The 22,669-nt window shown below is 38.9% G+C and overlaps 1 protein-coding gene across 10 annotated transcripts in view; it reads right to left on the bottom strand.

The window, feature by feature from the left end:
- Positions 1-22,669, bottom strand: part of LOC124148530 (trithorax group protein osa-like) — a 140,119-nt gene that overhangs the window by 39,534 nt on the left and 77,916 nt on the right. For 9 of the 10 annotated variants that reach the window (XM_046519646.2, XM_046519647.2, XM_046519648.2 and 6 more), the window contains 2 exons: positions 17,270-17,384; positions 16,471-16,566 (listed from right to left, as the gene is read on the bottom strand). In XM_046519646.2, coding sequence (XP_046375602.2) covers positions 16,471-16,566; positions 17,270-17,384 — 211 coding nt within the window. Of the gene's footprint in view, positions 1-6,904; positions 7,348-16,470; positions 16,567-17,269; positions 17,385-22,669 lie in introns of those variants that run through there. The other variant, XM_046519656.2, reaches the window with a different exon arrangement.

Below are 22,669 nucleotides of genomic sequence, written 5' to 3'. Positions count from 1 at the left end.
CATATGGTTGAGACAAGTGGCACAGCTTATATCCATGCATTAGAATCACTTAAGGAGCATTAAATCTAAGTTAGTATTAATTGACATCGCTTAAGTAATATTTTTAAAGCTCTATTTTATAAAATGGTATTGATTCTATGAATGTCTGTGATAAAGGAACACTGCATATTTCTTGTTTAAAATATACTTGTTTTTAACAAGAGCTTCATTCATTTTTGGTTTCATAAATAGAAAAGTAAGTAGCGATTGACGAAAAGTTTGTGTTGCGATACTTTTTTCTATGAGTATACTGTCATGTGATGTATCCATACAAAGATATGTACTTGTGACATGGCATGAAAATGAACTACTGCCATTAATATTGACATATTTGTGGTGGGCCTCTAATATCCCCTTTGCAGGAATTCATCCCCTTACAATGAGGTATCAATTTTAACATCAGGTTTACAGATCGTATCACATACTTGTCACGACCTTACTTTCAAGATACATATCTTATCCCAATGTATATGTTACAGCTCTATTAACAGAGTCAGGTCCCGATCATATCCATGTACCAGCACAGATATACCTCAATCAATTATCAAAGACATTTTGAAAATTCATAAATTGAACATCAATGTACTATATACATAAAGTGACACAAAAATGACAGCATTGCCATTTCTTAACACCTGGTGTCCTGTGATTGAAACTCTGCAGTATAACATACAGGTTTACCCTAGAAGTTTTACAAGTCTGTAGCTCATGTCCAGCAGTGGATGAATTTAGGAACAAATACATATATGTCGGGACTAGCAAACTTATCCTGACATTTAAGGAAAATCAAAGCTATTTCAGGGTATGTGATAACACCATTTCAGAATGTATATGGTTCCACTATTTCCGTTTCGGTATAAATAAGCACAATTCTGGAATCAGGCATGCTATTTCGGAATCATCTGTTATAAATTCTTCACTATTTACACACAAGGTCTACGAGAGTCTGGTGACAGTTTCCATAATTGAGCTCTAACCCAGTATATATATTTAGAAAAGGAAATGCCATTTCTCCTGTACTTATACAGTGATATACAACAGGATCTGACCTGTACCGAAGACTAATATCACAGCCTGTCATTGGTGAGGAAACACAATCCCAACATTTTATTTGTTTGTTGTTTATGCCACATTCAGCAATATTCCAGTTATATGACGGTGGTCTGTAAATAATCTGGACCAGATAATTCAGTGATTGATATCATGAGCTTCGATCTAAGGAATACGATGACATCAACCAGGTCAGAGAGCCTGACCACCCGACCCTGTAAGTCGCCTATTCTGACCCAGATGTACAATCCCAACAGAATGCCATCACGTCACTGACCAAAAATCTTTCTATGCTGGGATACGGGTGTCTAATTCGACAAACAATTCTCCATGCAGAGTTGCATCCCTTAGACATGCCAGAATCCGATGATCAGATTCAATCTGATGTTTCTAGATTTGTGAGCTCACACCTGTGGGTTTCACCAAAGTGGAAACGTACAGAACCTGCATTATATTGGGCTTTCCTTCAATTTCAAGCTGACACACCAGGACATAAAGAGACTCAAGGTGATGTGGATGTCTTAACATTTTGGTAAAACAGCATATTATACTCCTGCAGAACTCTACTGAACATGGGATGCACATGAACCTTCAAACGCTTGCTGTTCACAATTGGGATACGATGGCATGCATCAACCAAGTCAGCGAGCCTGACCACCCGAAACCGTCAGTCGCCTCTTACGACAAGCATGGGTTGCTGAAGACCTTTTCTACCCCAGATCTTCACAGGTCTATTTTAACATTGAATTTGAACATTGCATTGAATGCAGTGATGTTAAACTAGGCAAAAAAGTCCTATCCTATATATTGGTCCTGTTCTCAGTGAAACACAAGCAACCTCTACCAAAGCTATCATTAGTTTTAACAATAATAGCATGACTTGGGAAACGTTTAATTCTAATTTGGAAATGTTTTACTGACATTTGCTGCAGACTTTCGCTGAGCAGGTCTAGTCACTTAGTGAGTATTATTTTATGCCGCTTTTAGCAATATTCCAGAAAATATCACGGCAGGAACACCAGAAATAGGCTTCACACATTGAACCCCATGTGGGAAATCAAACCTGGGGTATTCGGCGTGACAAGCGAACACTTTAATCACTAGGCTACCCCACCGCCCCCAACCCACGTGGAGTGAGTGTGTATGGTTTCATGCCGCTTGTAGCAATGTTCCAGCAATATCACAGCGGGAACACCAGAAATAGGCATCACACATTGCACCTATGTGGGAAATCGAACCCAGGTATTCGGCGTGACAAGCGAACACTTTAACCACTGGGCTACCCCACCGCCCCTGAGCAGGCCCAGATACATCCATGTATCACCATCGTACTCTCAGGGTATGACGGCACACAATGAACCACATCACAGAGCCCGAACTCACTTCAAACTCGTCACTCCTTACAACATGTAATGAAGTGCTGGGAACCTTGTCCAACCTGGCTCCCTTCAGGGTCCTCGTTCAAGTAGTGTTTGGCAAACAAAACAATAGAAATTACTACATATTTCATGATGCAGTTTGTCTACAGACTCCACAAATTTATATGTACATAACTGTGCATATGCTTTTTTTGCAGTTATTGATGATACAAAAATTTATGCTGTTTCCAGAATTAATCAGTTATGCTCTAATTCTGTCATTTTTCTGCCAATATATTCAATATTAATTTATATGCATAATGGTAAATAAGCAGAGCAAAACAAAGTTATGTACATCCCCATATCCCAATATATTTCTTAATGACAACACCATAAATGACTTTTCATTTTGTTCCAGAAGTAAGTCCAGTTTCCAGTCCTAGTTGACCCTTTTACCATCTACCACAGACAAAAGGGGAAATTGTAGAAATAGATTTACCGGTATATTCATAAATGCCAAGACACAAGTAGACTAAGTATCCAAAATTAAGATTTTACGAACAGTTGGTCAGTTGAATCGTGATAGCTGCACAGAAAATAGGAGAAAGTTTGTTAATACTAGCCAGTTTGGTTCTAAGAGTGAGTGAGTATGGTTTTATGTCACTTTTAGCAATATTCCAGCAATATCACTGCGGGGCACACCACAAACTGGCTTCACACATTGTACCCATGTGGGAATCAAACCCGGGTCTTCGGCCTGACGGGTGACCGCTTTTACCACTAGGCTACCCCATCACAGATGGATTTAAGAGAGAGTACATGTTAATAGTTCTGTTCAATGAGTGACTACCAAGTATGCAAACAACCTCTTCTGACACACGGTACCTAACAAAATTGTGGAATACAGAAAAGTATAAAGTCAGGAAAAAAACTTTCTTGGTTTACTGAAATACTCAGATGTTCTTGATTCCTAGAAATAATAGTTTAGATCCATCACAACTAATGTTCAATGCAATTATATGACACATCACCACCAGAAAATAATCAGTCTTCATTATCTGCCCAAACAGATTTCATTTTGGGTGTAAAAGGCAAAATAGTGGTGAAAATATACGTATGGATCACTGACAGTCAATGATGACACCAGGTGCCCGCCAACTCAGCCACACTAGCCATCCAATCCCCATCTCTACAGCATCCTGTTGTGTTAGCCCCACTCATGGTCTCCCTCGTTCACTCACTTTCCCCAGTAGCACGGTCCAAATCTCCCAACAATCTCTCGCTTTCACTCCAAGCAGACGGCCAAGATTCGAACAAAAAATGACTCTCACAGTCTCACCAGTCACAAAGACCAAACTATTGAACTTCTCAATAGGTTTGCCTCAGACGGCCAAAAATTGTAAACAATATCACTCACTTACTTTCACCAGTCACATAGACCAAATCTCCAAACAATCTCAATAAGTATCCCTCAGACGGCCAAAAATTGTAAACAATATCACTCACTTACTTTCACCAGTCACATAGACCAAATCTCCAAACAATCTCAATAAGTATCCCTCAGACGGCCAAAAATTGTAAACAATATCACTCACTTACTTTCACCAGTCACATAGGCCAAATCTCCCAACAATCTCAATAGGTTTCACTACAAGCAGACGGCCAAGATTCGAAAAAACAACACTGCTCCAATGGCATTAAATGTCATCAACCCAAAAGACCCTGACAAAGAGGAGGTGTGCTAATTATTGATGGATCTTGTGTAGAATTACATGAGGGTTCTTTTGCCCGCATCACTCCCTTGATAATTGACACTAACAATGCTTTTGCACCTGCCTGGCCAAGCTAAAGCTGATATTATCAAATATTTTACGAATCATTTTTTCAGGTTTGCTATGATACTGTTCAAATAAAAGACAATGTTATACTGCTCCCTGATCAAATGTTTTACAAATCATGGTAGTTATTAAGACAAAAATTCTAAAACTTGGTTCTGATATATATAGTGTTAACTCAGGCCTCAAAGTTGCGACTAAAACAGCCGCCAACTCGACCTAAATTTCAATTTGTCTACTCTCTAAAATTCAAAGGTAGCTAAATGACTCCCTTGAAAATATCTTGTGGCGACTAAATTCTATTGCTTCACATTTGAAGACACAAAAATAAATAACAGCTGAATGTGAAAACATGATTGCTAATGATTGCACTTGCGTATAAGTCCTCCTGAAGTCAACAATGAACAGAAATACATAAATATTAATGTAATTAGTATTTGATTTCAGTTGACAATGCTCATTGGATTAGTAAGGATATATCTTAATAATCTAGTAGCATAAATTGCATCATTGTTTGAGTCACAAACAACAATAATCAAGAACAGTTTCCACAAATATACAATTTCAAGACTAGTGCTATGACTTGTACATATTATGATAGATATTTGATAAAAGATAATTTCAAATGTTTTAGGCTACCTACAATATTGGCATGACTTCTTGATTTTACTACTGGCCAACTGGAAACAAATGCTTGTAGCCATATGGTAAAAAATTAAACTTTGAGGCCTGTTAACACCAAATAATAAATTAATCCTAATACTATAATAATATTAATATTTTGTTATTTAATCCCCAATTTTCTCATGACAAAAAGTCTGTATACAAAATTTAACGCGCTTCAAAACAATGGACACTTTGAAACTGACAGGTCTGAGTGTCGTAAGTATATATTAAATGGTCTTGGCACTGATAGAGCATGGCCGTGTAACAGAAGAACTGAGGACAGATGGCAATATGACATAAACAATATTTTGAAATATCTACGTTGGAGATATTACTTGAGTCAAAGTGATTCAGTAATATTTCATACAATATCTTGACTTTGTCCCACGAAGCGACCTTAGCGCTAAGTGAGTGAGTGAGTATGGTTTTACGCCGCTTTTAGCAATATTACGGCGGGGGACACCAGAAATGGGCTTCACACATTGTACCCATGTTGGGAATCGAACCCGGGTCTTTGGCGTGATGAACGAACTCTTTAACCACTAACCTTAGCGCTAAGATGTACATAACACCCATATTTTATCATAGGCTTAAGATGGTCGTAGTGCTATGATTGCTTAGGGGAACGGGACACGGTGACAATGTAAAAAAGTATGGCTTTATATTCTGGACACATAAACACATAAACAAGCATCCATTATGTTTTCACAAATAATGCTTTTAAGGGATTAACTTGTATTACAAATAAAGCAGGCAAGGCTGAACATTAAGATATTGCAATTTACAGCTTGTACTTGTATTTAGCCAATGTCCTTGATAAATCAATACAACGGATGGTCCAGAACGTCAATGTCAGAATCACAAAATTAATAGAAAATGACAATGAAGGTCCAACTTTCTCCCTCGGTCAATATCTCATTATACCAGTGATAAAGGATGTGTGACCAATTCAGTATGACTTAACAATAGTGCCCTGAAACTGAACACATAGGACACCGAAATATTTTACTAATGATTAAAAAATCAATCTAAAATATTAACACTGAAAAATATCACCAAATTAATACTGCATAATTAAAAAGCAAGAATTAATCTGATTTTCCTGGAAAGGGAAGCCAAATCGATACAAACAGATTAACAAGATAATCCTGTCAAACAAACATATCACCTGTAAATGAATAGACTACTTATCTCCTTAAAATCAATTAAGCTGTGATAGATCATGACAGATAACTAGTCAGGAATTTCTAATGACCCAAATTACACCCCAAGGATGTTACTTCTGTAATGTAAAAAGGCCTCTGGCAAGGGGTAAACTTACAATGAGAAGGCCTTGAACACTTAATCTAGAGCACGCTGACTGCCTTGTCAACAAGAGCCTACTCAATGAAGTCAACTGTGACGGTCAACCAAAACGACTGCACACAATGACAACACTCGACGCAGGCTCTAAACTTCTTAAGTGCACCTGACAAAAGCTCCAACCTGTGTTCACCCAACCTGAGAGCATTCACCTTGGTGTGTATGGTAACAAAGCGACGACTAAAAACCACCAAACTATCAATTCTAAGAACATGGTCCAGCAGTCAGTGATGCGTATCGGGATTTAACTCCGCGGCTGTTTCCAGTGCCAGAATCCGGTGTGTGTCTTGTATGGTGCTTGAACCAGCTAGTAAAGCACTTCCGACTAACATGCTGCAATACAATGGAAGACATGTAGGCTTGTCATCCCTCCCAGAGAAGAATTTTACCGAATATGTTCCTTACGTTCTGCTCATGGTCGTAGTGGTCCTAACAATGATTTGGTGGCAGACGCTGAGACAGGATGTGTCTTTTCAGTCGCGCTCAGTGAGGCGAGGCTGGATTACATTTGACTGGTAGGAGGGAAAGGAGTCGCCACCAGTAATGAGCCCTTCGCCTCAATTGATTTTGAAAAGCTGGAAGTGAGCACCTTACCTCCTATGCCGTTGTGATGATCTCTATCAGCAGGAGGTCAGATCCTTCTGGGGTCCCGTCAGTACAAGCACCAGGGCTGGGCAGGGTATAGGACAAGACCACACTGTTTACTATAAACAGCCACAGAGGGAGATTGAGAGCAAATAGTATTATTTAGCCGAGGCGAGCAAGCGGCCGGCGGCGGTTGTGAGAATACAGGCTGACAGAGCGTAATGGTTGGATCAATATTGCAATAAAGCCCTATCTTTTCTTGATATGCTGATCACTTGACGGGAACCCGCACCACACATCTTCACTTCCAACTCCTGTCAGACTAGCACCAACTGCGTTTGCCCGTCTGCTTACACTTCAAGGGGAGGTAATTCATGCGGGTGGCTAGGGCAGTCAACCACCATTCATCCAGGTATGAGGGTGATTCGTGGCATTAATGATCCTGCGCCAGCCGAAACAATAGCCCAGCCTTCATAACGAATGTAAAAACACAGCACAGACAGAGAAGCCGTCCATGATTGTCACAGGTAGCTTCACACAAAACTTAACCTCTTACAATCACACGGTCACACCTCTTTTCAACTTCGCTTTTGACAAGGCAATGTTTACTTATCCTAACGGAGTGCATCGTTATCTTATCAAGCCCTGACAGACATGAAGTGAGGTGACCACAACACAGCACACATAGTGATGACAGTGTCGCACTCCACAAAGACAGGCTAAACCTCTCAACTGCATGCAATCACTGCCTTGTAAATGCACACCTACAGTACAAGCGCCATAAACTGTCATTTCGAACTAAAACCTGGCTCTTCTCAGTGAGGTGGTGTCTCCTTGATGCAAAATGATGTCATCTCAAATTGGTGTTTATTTTGTGTGTGTGGCCTGTAAAAAGTTGAGACAGTAGACAATCCAGTGATTGATATTGTGAGTAACAATCCATGCCATGCCATCAACCAAGTGAGTGAGTGAGTGAGTATGGTTTTACGCCGCTTTTAGCAATATTCCAGCAATATCACGTCAGGGGACACCAGAAATGGGCTTCACACATTGTACCCATGTCAGGAATCGAACCCAGGTTTTCGGCGTGACGAGCGATCGTTTTAACCACTAGGCTACCCGACAGCCCCATCAACCAAGTGACAGAGTCTGATCACATGATTCATTTCGTCGCCTATTACAACCAGCACAGGTTGCTTGGGACCAGAGCAAACCCAGAATGACCATGGGGGTATCATGGTAGGAAGCAACAAGTATGGAACCAAGGCTATGACATGACAACTTTAACCACTAGGCTAACCAACCATTCCACATCAAAGTAAGAATCATTTACTGCATAACCTGCTGATCTGCCTGAACTGACATCAGTTGTTCTACAACAATATCAACCGATGATGCTATGAACAAAAATTAAGCATTATGTTTTAATATTATATAATATAATATAATAAATATAATAAATATAATAAATTAGTACAATAATAATAATACAATAATAATAGTAATAACAACAACAACAACAATAATAATAATAATAATAATAATAATAATAATAAAGGCATAATAAAGGCATAATAAAGGCACAATTCTGATGCACCAATTCCAAGCACTGGGACATACTGATAGCGCTACAAAGACAAGACATTACGAAGAACAGAAACTGCAACTTAGGCATAGTAGGTGGTGAAAAGATGTGTTTTCAGTTTCGATAGAAAAGTGATAAGACTGCTGGATGATTTGATGTCAAGGGATAGAGTGTTCCACAAGACTGGCACACAGTTGTTCCCATAACAGGAGCTTGTAGCCAGGGACTGTCAAGAGATTTTAATTTTGATAGACATAGTTCAGGTACAGGAGCGTAAGGCACAAGAAGATCAGAGAGACTGGTACCATGACGACATCTATAGGCGAGGCAAATGAGTTTGATGTCAATTCCAAGACCACAGTCCCTTTCCACAAAGCGATTGCCATAAGTCTATGTTGGAATGGGAATTACAATCATTTGTATACTGCCCAGATAATCTTTTTGTTTCTTTTTTGATTAAAAAATATTCCATCTCTAATCACTTTTCATCACCAGTTATCTGTTGGCTTCCCTTGTTACGTTCCCAACTTTGTTATCTTATTACTTTTGTTGTTTCTTACATGTATGTATATATATACTTATAAAGAAGTTAATATTCAAAACTTTTCTCTTCCTTATTAAAAAGGCGTTTTACATAAACATATTTAAAATAAAATAAAATAAAATAAAATAAAATAAAATAAAATAAAATAAAATCCCCCCCAACCATTCTAGGTCAAGGGCATGTGTCAAAAATTATTTTTTTCAGACCCTTAACATTCAGACTGTTAATTCAAAGTCTACGCAACATCAAATATTTTTTTTTAATCTCCACAATAAATCAGAATCCTATGAAAGAAGCATTTGGACATGACGCATGTCATGGACGGGAAAGAGAAACAAACTTCAACGGCTCCACTTACCTGGATGCATGTTGAAGGTGAGTTATTGTTCGATACACATTCTCAAATTGAATTTCTCTATTTGCTCAGCTGATTTAACAGCAAATAGACTGGAGTATCTCCCTACAATAACATTTCTAGAAGGCACACCCTGTCTGGTTGTAAGTTTATTTGAATTTCTATTATATCAGGCAATACCGGGCTGAACAACTGCAGTTTTTGTATTAAACCCCAGCAATTTCATAACAGTAGATCTTCAGTAATCTCTATGGTTTAGCGTCAAGAAAGAGAGTGATTATTGCTTTGGCAGCTGTTGGTGGTGAGTGTGTACGTTTCACACCGTTTAAAGTGATACTGTATGGAGGTATCAGAAACCAAGTACACATATATCATATTTCATATATCATATATTACATATTACATATCATATATCATATATTACTTACACTACTCAAAGTATGTTAAGGACTACCCGATTCTTTCATATTTCTGTAGTTAATCTGTCATGGCTAACACGCTGAACCTGCAAATGTCTAGCCTTCAATACAGCCACTGTATAAAGGACAAATTAGTGAAAGAGTGAGGTTTTACAACCCACTTGCAATATTCTGGCAACAACATCATCAGGGATATCAAAAAAAGCCTTCACACATTGTACCATCGTTGGCAGCACAAAATGTAGCAATATGACGGCAATCTGTAAATAATGAATTTTGGACCAGACAATTCAATGACTGACATCTTGAGCATCGATCTACGCAATTGGGATACAATGACATGCATCAACCAAGTCAGCAAGTCTGACCACCTGATCCCATTAGTCCCCTCTTACGGCAAGCATGGGTAGTTGAAGACCAAATCTAATCCGGATGTTCACGGGTGTTTGAGAGTGAAGAGTGAACAGTTTAACACTTCAACACTTGACCACCACCACCCCCCTACCCTCAAGGATTTGTGCATCAGACAGTCATAGAATTCCATGTTTTTTTAGTGGAAACCTGATTTCACTGGTCCTCAGAGTATGCAGGTAGTCCTGCTAGAACAAGCCAAAATGTTCACTATGTTTAGGTTTTCAGTTTTATTCAGCCCCAGTTTGTCGCACAATTGATGCATTGAGAACTGTTTGAATTGATCGCCTCCAAATGGTAGTAGTCAATGAGAACGCCATCACTGGATTTTTGCTCGGCCTCAGCACAATTTAGTAGTCAGCAGGCAGCATGTATTTCAAAGGCTGTCCGTGGGATCTTGGAGACCCTATGCCTGCTGCTTCCTCTGCTTCATGGCAACAATGACTGTCTGTCCTGGCTCCTCTATATCCAGAGCACCATCATATAGCTGGATTATTGCCGAGAGGGACGTTAATCAACACACAAAACATAATGACAACAATAATAAATATGATGGGTACATTAGGTCACAATTAATTTTTAGATTTTCATCAAAAATTTACATAAATGTGATGTGAAAGTATCGTTAGTTTTATACATAATATTTTTTTCATACAATCTAATTACGACATTTTGTGTACAGTAGTGTCAATAGTGATTTTCTCAGGTCTCATAAAATAACATGTGGGGCTGGGTAATAACTTCTAATTCATTATGTCCGTACTATTGAAATTTTAGGATTATAGATAAGAGAATGAACAGCCTCGGATCAAGCCATGAGTCCACCGGCGATTCTAGGCTTCACCGATGCCATTCATCTGGCTTTCAAACACACGGATCTGAGGAAAATTGTCATCCAAAGTAGGTGATTTGTTCTCAACTGTAAACATTCTACAGGCCAGGTTTCCATGGTAACTGAATGTAGATAAATAAGGTTTCACTGTATATCACAAAGTAGTCAAGGATCATGCATATGTGGTTTCAAACAATCCTTTCTTTCAAATATCTTCATTATACTGTAAATGGGACTCAGAGGTGTTATAAAATGTCAGAATATGAAATAGAGCTAGATGGCCGATTGTTGTGTGAGTATGTCCCCTGGGTCTATATTTGTATTTCTTCAAGCAAGAGAGTAACCACTCATCAAGCGGCAGGATTGCAGTTGTCCACAGTTGTACATCAGTACCAGTAGAGGTGTAACGTTATGGTGGGGTTGCAATTCAATACGATACGATACATATCCCAATGCTATAGGTACGATACGATCAATGCTATAGGTACGATACGATCAATGCTATAGGTACGATACGATACATATCCCAGTACTATAGGTACGATACGATTCATAGGTTCACACGTCATTTGTTTTTGAATTCAGAGATCGAAGAAGGGATACTATTGATCAGAAACATGTTGCTTAAAGGGCATTGTGAATGTTATGCCATTTATCGCCAACCCTTTCGCTCAGCATTTAAATTCTTTCATAATTCACATGTTTTGACACCAATATAACTTGTAATGCATTGTATGGTATGTATAGTGATACAGGGAATGTAAATCAATGTATTGTATCGGGAAACAGTACTATATCTCCGTATTGTTACACAGTAATTACTAGGTGAGACTATTGAAAAAATAATGATATTCAACACCTTAGCAAGCACATAACTATGAACTTTGTCCTCATTGATAAGACTTTTTAAACACTCCCTAAAGATATTTTACACAATAGTCTGAGGAAACAGGGGTGAATTACTGAAACAGTTTGTAAGTTCATATCTGTACTCTTGACAAGACATGTATCTGTACAAACGGCACAAAACAAACCATTACCAAATAATGTTAAGTTACTTGCCTAAGTTACAAGACTATGAGCAAGTACTCAATGTAACCTATTGTATAACACTGTGAGCAAGTACTCAATGTAGCCTATTGTATAACAACACTGTGAGCAAGTACTCAATGTAGCCTATTATATAACAACACTTTGAGAACGTTCTCAATGTAACCTATTGTATAACACTGTGAGCAAGTACTCAATGTAACCTACTGTATAACACTGTGAGCAAGTACTCAATGTAGCCTATTGTATAACACTTTGAGCAAGTACTCAGTGTAACCTACTGTATAACACTGTGAGCAAGTACTCAATGTAGCCTATTGTATAACACTGTGAGCAAGTACTCAATGTAGCCTATTGTATAACAACACTTTGAGAACGTTCTCAATGTAACCTATTGTATAACACTGTGAGCAAGTACTCAATGTAACCTACTGTATAACACTGTGAGCAAGTACTCAATGTAGCCTATTGTATAACACTGTGAGCAAGTACTCAATGTAACCTATTGTATAACACTGTGAGCAAGTACTCAATGTAACCTATTGTATAACACTGTGAGCAAGTACTCAATGTAACCTACTGTATAACACTGTGAGCAAGTACTCAATGTAGCCTATTGTATAACACTGTGAGCAAGTACTCAATGTAGCCTATTGTATAACAACACTTTGAGAACGTTCTCAATGTAACCTATTGTATAACACTGTGAGCAAGTACTCAATGTAACCTACTGTATAACACTGTGAGCAAGTACTCAATGTAGCCTATTGTAAAACACTTTGAGCAAGTACTCAGTGTAACCTACTGTATAACACTGTGAGCAAGTACTCAATGTAGCCTATTGTATAACACTGTGAGCAAGTACTCAATGTAGCCTATTGTATAACACTGTGAGCAAGTACTCAATGTAGCCTATTGTATAACACTGTGAACAAGTACTTAATGTAGCCTATTGTATAACACTGTGAGCAAGTACTCAATGTAACCTATTGTATAACACTTTGAGCAAGTACTCAATGTAGCCTATTGTATAACACTGTGAGCAAGTACTCAATGTAACCTACTGTATAACACTGTGAGCAAGTACTCAATGTAGCCTATTGTATAACACTGTGAACAAGTACTTAATGTAACCTATTGTATAACACTGTGAGCAAGTACTCAATGCATCTTTCTCAACAGGCGTCTCTGTATTTTCTGACTGATCTGAAGTCCCTGATCCAATGCGGGCATCACTAAAACATGAATTCAACTGCAATGAATAATGCACAAAAGTGCTGCTTCTTGACTTTTAACATAGACATATCTCACGCTTGGGATGTTAAATGCAACATTAGACACTTGCATAAGTTCATGAACAGATGTAAATTACATGTCACCAGAAACGGAATTATACCAAATCTTTTTGAAAAATGTTGACTTATTGGTTTAAAAATAATAAGACTGGGACCAAGAGAGTGTTTGTTTGTTTGTTGTTCAACGCCACACTCTGCAATATTTCAGCTATATGACAGCAGTCTGTAAATAATCAAGTCTGGACCAGACAATCCAGTGACTGATGTCATGAGCATCGATCTATGCAATTGGGATATGATGACATGCATCAACGAAGTCAGCGAGCCTGATCACCCATTTGTCACCTCTTATGACAAGCCTAGTCGCCTCTTTCGGCAAGCATGGGTTGCTGAAGACTTCTTCTAACCTGGATCTTCACGGGTCCCCCCAAAACAAAATATCTTGAATACACATAGAAAATCATACCCAAGAAGAACAATTACATGTGAGTAAATACTAAAAGGCTAAAATAGTCTGAAGCCCCTCCACTCCACTAGGCACAATATAGGGACTGAGTGAGTGAGTTGAGTTTAATAGCCCTTAGAACAGTACTTCAGTTATTCCACAACGTGACCACTTAACGTGGGAGGAAAGCCCAAAGTTATTCAGGTCTTAGAGATTTACCAGTTCGGTGAAACCGAAAAGCACGAGCACTGTGCTGTCAAATCTAGAAACATAATAGGCCGAACCTGGATTCAAAGCCAAGATCATGGGTTTCTGGCATGCCCAAGGGATGCAACTCTGCACAGCGAATTGCAGAGCCTTAGACAACTTGGCCACCTGGGCAGGCCAGCCCACAGATAGGATGATGCTCAACACCCTATTCCAGCTGACCCAAATTGTAGCTTGTATATCAATACAGCAGTTGAATATTACTCATTCTTTATGTTTCAATTAAGCACCAATTACAAGATCTAGACCCGGCCTGGCAATAAGTACCAGACTGTGGAGTAGGCCTCCTTTAAGAGCATCTTTTCAGAGCGTACAGCTGGTGTCAATACTGTATCAGACAGATGACCTGAAGATGGACACCCAACTCCAGGCCATGCCTTACTAGATGCACCATTTTTTACAGAATCTGTTTTCATGTTACGACAAGTTTGATAGGAAATAAAAAGATTACTGATGGAGCAATTGATCAAATAGTCAGACAATCATCAATAGGGACAGGAAAGAATAATCGATTAGACGTATGCCAGATCAGTTAAGAACAAATACTGACAATGAATATAAAGTTTATGTCCCAAGTTTGTGCAATTCTAAATACACATAATTATGGTTGCAGTGTTTCTAAACAACCTGTTTCTCATCAGGAAGTAGACACATTGTATTGTTTGATACATTATCCTATTAAGATACTCCGTCAGTGAGACAGGAGCTGGCTAAGTCGCTTCAGTTGTGTTCCGCAGGGCAATTATTTCATGACGAGGGACAATAGATTAAAACTCAATGCAAGTGTATATACTACTCCACTAAAATAGGGATATAGAGAATCTCACCAAGGTGTCTTTTGATATCAAATATATCAACACGAGTTGATAAAAGTGGGAAAACTCTGAGGCTTGCCGAGGATATTTTCCACTTTTATCAACGAGTGTTGATATATTTGATATCAAAAGACACGAGGGTGAGATTTTATTTATCATCCAACATCATTCTTCCAACTTTTTCATTTTGTAGACAGTAATTAGCAGTGTCTTCAGTGTAAAAAGTACTGCTAACAGCTTCAGTAGCAGAGCCATTAGTGATGTCATTTGATTGTGACGTCATCGTAACCAATGACGTCACAATGGTCTGCAAAGCATTTTGATGCAATTTCATTGCAGCGATATCTACAGTGTAGATATCGCTTGATCTCACCCAAGCGATATCTCCTATGGTAGCCAGTTTTGGATGATAAATAGAGAATCTCACCCAAGTGTCTTTTGATATCAAATATATCAACACGAGTTGATAAAAGTGGAAAAATTCCGAGGCTTGACGAGGATTTTTGCCACTTTTATCAACGAGTGTTGATATATTTGATATCAAAAGACACGAGGGTGAGATTTTATTTATCATCCAACATAATTCTTTCAACTTTTTCAATTTGTAGACAGTATTTAGCAGTGTCTTCAGTGTAAAAAGTACTGCAAACAGCTTCAGTAGCAGAGCCATTAGTGATGTCATTTGATTGTGACATCATGGTAACCAGTGATGTCACAATGGTCTGCAAAGCATTGTGATGTAATTTCATTGCAGCGATATCTACAGTGTAGATATCGCTTGATCTCATCCAAGCGATGATACACAAAACTGATTCCCATGTGTCAAGAGTATATCTAAATAGAGTGACATATCTGATTGTCCCTATCAAAAATTGAGTAGCATAATCATGCCATTAGATACTGAGTGTCCGTGCCAAAACGTTTGAGTCTACTGCCAGAACTTACACTTTAGTAATATTCTAGTTTTATCACGGCAAACTCTAAATAAATAAGACTGGACAAGACAAACCAGGGATTGATATCATGAGCAGCAATTCAAGCCACTGGGGTACAATGACACACTATCAACAACGACCATATAGTCACCTTTAACAAGCAACAAAGGTTGCTGCTAGGGCTGGGAAGAGTCCAAATGTATTACACAGGTACCCGACCCCACCAGGGTACCCGCTGTAGGTCTTAAGTTGGCTACAAAATGTCGAATTGAGAATTGTTTCACAGCCCTGTAAAAAAACTACTCAGATACACGCATAAAACGATCTGATCTTGCATACAAAATCAGAAAGAAATGAGAACATTAAGCGACTTGTAGTGTAACCATGGAGTTTGATCGGTACTGTCATTAAACACTATATCATGTGACTAACCACGGGTCTGGGTAGTACTGTGGGTACACGGGGCCTACTCAGAACCCACCTGACCTGAGAACCCGAGTTCCCCCTTCCAGCCCTATAGTTGCTGCGGACCAACTCTAACCTGGAATCTCCTTGGGATCCCTATTTTGTAATGATACAGACCGACTTGATTACATTGCTTATAAAGAGGCAAATTACTTACCAGCTGATCTGGAGTGTAGTGATCATTCAGAAAGTCCTCTAAATCCTCCCCCTTCCTCCTAAAGGCCTCGTCCACCACCCACTTGACCACTCGAAGCTAGAGACAAATAAGACTACTGGGTTATCTCCCTTGACAAGATGGAGTTTGTACATCACCTGCATGTGGTATATTGGATGAGTGCACAAGTGTGCTTTTACGCTGCTGTCACAATATTTCAGCAATAAACGGCCAGGGACACCAGACATGGGGCTGAAACATTGTACACAACGTGGGAATCAAATAACAACTGTTATGTGTACACACACTGGTGCAAGAGACAGTGCCACACTCACAACACCAAGTTTAAAAGGCTGGTTGATGTGTTAGTTGTTTATTTGTAGTCTTATGCCGCACTCAGCAATATTCCAGCTATATGAGGGTGGTCTGTAAATTATCAGTTCTGGACCAGATAATCAAGTGATCGATATCATGAGCATCAATCCTGGCAATTGTGATACACAAGTCAGTATTGTAATGCTAGCCCATTAAGATATCATGCTGCATGGATTCGCCAATGAGACACAGAAAACTGACTCCAATCCAACCACTCCTTGTTTCATCCCCAATGAGGCAGGGAAACAACAAGTACCATCTTGTAATGTATTTTGGTATGACGTGGTCGGTGATCAAACCACCAACCTTCTGCTTTCTGGGCAGACGCTCTACCACTTGGCCTGTTGAAAGATGAATGTATAGCCTAAATTGTAATATCATCCTCCCAATGAAGATCCCAGAAATACAGACTCAAGTCTTCTCTCACCTTTTCTTCTGGAGAGCTGTCAGAAAGACTTCCTGATTTCAGCAGGTTGTGATTTTCATCTTTTTCATCTTTCTCAGAGATCAACTTGGACAGGGAACTTTCAAAATTGGAAATCCTGAAATGGAAAAGGAATGAAGTTGCATGGGCTGATTCAGTGTAAGAAATGGCATATCCTTGGCATGTTCTGGAAACGGAAGGAGGAAGTAAAGATGGAGTGAAGGAAGTAAAAGGAAGGTAGTAAAGGAGGAAGAGGAAGAAAAGGGAAAGGTAGGAGAAATATTAGGTGGAAATTCACAACTACTTCGATGATTAATTCGACATGATACACTGCGCACAGGGCTTGTTTCAGGCAACAATACTATGTAAATTCAGGTAGGAAGATAAAATATTTATCTATTTCAATATGTTTACCTTCAGTCTAAAGCATAAGGTCATCCAAAGTAATTAACAGGTGAACAGCAAAAACATCTTTGTCCCTCATGCGCCTGCTGTAATCCCAGAGTACCAACATGACACACAACAGTACAGCAACACTGACTAGGCAGCTTCTGCTAGGTTTTCTATCAGATCATAAGCAGGAATAATTCTCGGAAAGGTTTACTGCACCCACATGTGTGTAAAGGGCCCACAACTGAAATTCACTTCGCCAAATTTCAGGATATCAAAATCCCACTGGTCCTTATCAAGCCAACCATAACTACATCATGACTATCTGTGTATATTATAAAAATTAATATTAAATCAAGAGAGTAAACATTTATTTGCTATATGTAACTGTACCACCCATACAGTGCTGAGTGGTACTGTATCACCTGTGTAGTTCTATATGGTACTGTACCACCCATGTAATGCTATATGGTACTGTATCACCCATGTAATGCTATATGGTACTGTATCACCCATGTAATGCTATATGGTACTGTATCACCTGTGTAGTGCTTTATGGTACTGCATCACCCGTGTAGTGCTATATGGTACTGCATCACCTATGTAGTGCTATATGGTACTGTATCACCCATGTAGTGCTATATGGTACTGCATCACCTGTGTAGTGCTATATGGTACTGCATCACCTGTGTAGTGCTTTATGGTACTGCATCACCTGTGTAGTGCTATATGGTACTGTATCACCCATGTAGTGCTATATGGTACTGTATCACCAGTGTAGTGCTATATGGTACTGTATCACCCATGTAATGCTATACAGTACTGTATCACCCATGTAGTGCTATATGGTACTGCATCACCTGTGTAGTGCTATATGGTACTGTATCACCTGTGTAGTGCTTTATGGTACTGCATCACCTGTGTAGTGCTATATGGTACTGTATCACCCATGTAATGCTATATGGTACTGTTTCACTCATGTAGTGCTATATGGTACTGTATCACCCATGTAGTGCTATATGGTACTGTATCACCTGTGTAGTGCTTTATGGTACTGTATCACCCATGTAATGCTATATGGTACTGCATCACCCATGTAATGCTATATGGTACTGTTTCACTCATGTAGTGCTATATGGTACTGTATCACCCATGTAGTACTATATGGTACTGTATCACCCATGTAGTGCTATATGGTACTGTATCATCTAGTGCTATATGGTACTGTATGACCCATGCAGTGCTATTTCGTACTGTCACCGATAACCCATGTATAAGAATCACATGTATGAAATAAACACGAGAATATTCAAAACACTTTGACATCAAATATCAATTCCATTAACAGTCTGTTAGTTAATTAAGCAAAATCAACAAGAATAACCACAGCTAATATTACATCCATACAGCACCTGTGACAGTTATCTATCATATTAGCATGCATATGCATAATGAAATAAAAGAGAATACAATGTCTAAAATCGCCTGACGGGCTCCAATTATTCTGCCTTATTCTCCAGTACATCCCACACACTTCTACTGCTTGAACAATGGTGACATTTCCACCCGCGCTCCAGCTCTCCAAGACTTAAGCAAATGAGACGCTGATTACGAAACCGTCCTCGCCATATTAAATACTTTTTGCTTGTGTGCCATCGATTCCCCCACAAATACGAACATGATTAGATTACCGGCAGTATAGCCAGCCTCCAGAGCCCTTCCTCGTCCATCAACACTGCTTGTCCTAACTTTGGGGAATAACGCTCCTATTTCTTTCAAATTCTGCAGATTCAAATCAGAATAATTTTGGAATCGGTCAGAATGATTCCTGGAATTTGTTGTAGACAAATCCTATGTGTCTTCTCTATACACTGCCGCTTTCAACCTTCGGGAATGTGCAGGCTAGAAATTTCAGATTTAAATCAAGGAGCGTTTTTTTTTCAACTGGTTGGAATCGAAATTCAGTAAAGGGATACTTCAAAACCATTTTATCACTGAGCCTCTGCTTGTGTCTATGTTTAAGAATAATGATCACGTTTTCACAGCATATAATTAACAAGCTGCATTCCAATTTACTTGCGGAATAAGAATTTGATTCACTCCCCTAAACTGGCATTGGTTCACAAGCAACATTTCAATCCTCTTTTTCCGAAACTTTTCAAATGAGATGAATTACTATAATTTTAAGTTGAATTTTAATCTGCGGTGCATAACTGTATTCGGCAAGGCATTTTTTTGACATGACATATGGATCAAAACAATACGATTATACAAAATAAATCTTTTTTAAGCCACATCAGTTAGGCAATGAAAGGTGAGCTTCCTCCATGATCAAGAAAGCCGATGAGCATTGTTGACGGACAGAGAGAAACAGTGGGTTTCATAGGAATCTTCCATGCTTCATCTCCCTGCTTCATTAAAACCCTAACACGCCTTCACAATTCTGTAACATTGGTGGCATTTTCATAACATTATAATGAATTCATAACAATACATTATGTGCCAAATACCAGCCAGGAGTTGCCTCTTACAATCATTCTCAAATGATTATCTCAGATGAGCTTACTGTGGCCTAGAGCATTTCTAACATACTTGTGCTTTGGACTAGTGGCCAAAGTCACAGACTGACAATATTACTTTACCTAACTCAATTATTTTTCAAATCATTTAACTTTTGGGGAAATATGAGGCGTTGGCTCATTCATCACTCAATTGTCCAGTGTATCAAACCTCCATTCGGAAAGAAAGCAGATTACCAGACACCTTTTGCCATTTTGGTAAGGGATGTGCATGAGCTCATTTCTTAGTGACAGTTTCCATATTTTTCTGACACCATTTTTGTTGTCGCCTTGCTAAAATAATAGACGGGATGGGGGGCTTGCCCCCCACCCAACAGCTTGAATTAAATGCTTTCGTAAGTAAATGCAATGTTTAATTACAAAAGTAGATACAAAATACATTTCGCTAAAATGTGTCTTCAAGGGATGTCAGTGATGAGCTTGTTGCACGCGAATTTGGAACTTCTATTTTCGATTACTTTTTCGATGTTGGTGTCAAATTTTCTACGTTTATGCATTGCTTTCAATTTCAACGTGTAATTATACTCAATTATACAAATACAACTTGGGTAGTTTGTCGGCTTATTTTGAGCTTTATTGCCCTTTTTTCAAAATAGTGATGCTTCGCATGCGGCTTTATTAGTAACATTAAACAAAAATGGCAGATAGGTGTCGGGTATAATGCATGAGTAACTGAGCCGAAGTCCAATGACACAAATCTAAAAGTAGTTTTCCAATCATGTTCGCTGATGAGTGAAAGACATTCTGCACTAAGTAAAGATATGAACATTGAGGTTGAGATGTCACTTCCAAAACGAAGCTATGGTGGCGATTGGGTCCAGGCATGTATCAAAATAGATTGGAGATATATACTGGATAATCTAGAAAGTGACTCTGAAGAACGTCCAATGTTGAAAGTCAGGTGAACATTTTCAACGTCTGCCTAAATATCTTATCAGCAGAACCTCATCGAACAATAGTTATTATTATGAATAATTCAAAGAATACCATCTCAATGACATCAGGAATAATGCCACCCACCTTCCCAATATTCTGCATCTGGGATGGCGGATGCAGGAAAGAGGCGAAGTTTTCCCTGCCTCGCGCATGCGCAAGAGGCCAAGGCATTAAAATACTATTACTTGCACAACTTATTATGGATAACTGACATTGAAGAGGACTTCTGTTGAAAAAAAATCTAAGATTTTATAGTGTGATGACAGACGAAAAAAAGATTTTAGGCATTGATATAATAGGGGTTTACGTTTACGTAAGAAATATGAGTTGTTTTCCTTATTGTAACAACAAAATATGAAGGAACACAGAAAAATAATGCACATGTACTGATGAACCTGGATGATAAACTCAGCACCAAATACAATTTGACAGCAGAAAATGTATGAGCGAAAATTGTTAACACAAATATTCTAAAATAGAGGCATCTTGTAAACAAGGCAAACACAGACCGATCCATCATTGTAATCCTGGCTTGTATCTGCAAGTGTGATAACATCCTCTCTACAGGGGCTTCCTCCGAAGTAAAGCACGTTCTGATTGGCTCCTGTCATTCTGATACCCAATGAAATACCTTACAATTTGCATATGTGTGATGCAGTATTATGAAATTTCAAATTCAAGGGGGATCATGAGAGGTTTGCAGCTACTTTCAATTTTAGGACACCTTAGATTATATAACAATAACTTTGAAGTTAAAAGGACCCACTGACTTGTTTTTAACTTTGAACATGGTGTGAGGAGGGGGGTGATGTGGATTTAAGATACTCTGTCTGACCTGGTTGCACTCTACCTTTCTGTACAAATACCCCAGTGGTAGACCTAGGAAATGTGAGAACCCCTCCACTATCTCGAGCATCATGCATTGTCGGCAGCATTAGGCGTGTTAGTGAGTGAGTGAGTGAGTGAGTGTGTGAGTGTGAGTGAGTGAGTGAGTGAGTGAGTGATCGAGTGATCGAGTGTCTGGGTGGGCAAGTGAGTGAGTGGGTTTTGTTTGTTGTTTAATGCTGCACTCAGCAATATTCCATTTATATGACGGTGGTCTGTAAATAAGTCTGGACCAGACAATCCAGTGATTGACACAACCGGGGATAGGATGACATGGATCAACAAAGTCTGCGAAAGGTGTTTGGTGTTAAGTCTTTTGCAAGTACTTGTTCACTGCACGTTCCTCAGGTTTGTCCATTTTCCAAAGATCGCACAAAGACCCTGCTTATTTTACTGACTTGTCACAGTGAAATTATTTGCTGAATTGACAAGTTTTTGTGGATATACCTCTATGACACGTGGAATGTTCACAACAAAAGATGTTACTGTTACGCAGTTCCTTCTATGTGAGGCTCAGAACATATCAATGAACCTTCATAAGTAAGCTGGTGAATGAATACATGTTCAAGTGGGCATTCTACAGTCAGTTGCCACAGAAACCAGAATCTCTTCA

This window comes from Haliotis rufescens, unplaced genomic scaffold (assembly GCF_023055435.1).
Source record: "Haliotis rufescens isolate VD_foot unplaced genomic scaffold, xgHalRufe1.0.p SCAF_6, whole genome shotgun sequence".
NCBI classification, from domain to species: domain Eukaryota; kingdom Metazoa; phylum Mollusca; class Gastropoda; order Lepetellida; family Haliotidae; genus Haliotis; species Haliotis rufescens.
Note: the sequence above shows the minus strand (reverse complement) of the source record. Positions and strands in the feature narration are given on the sequence as shown.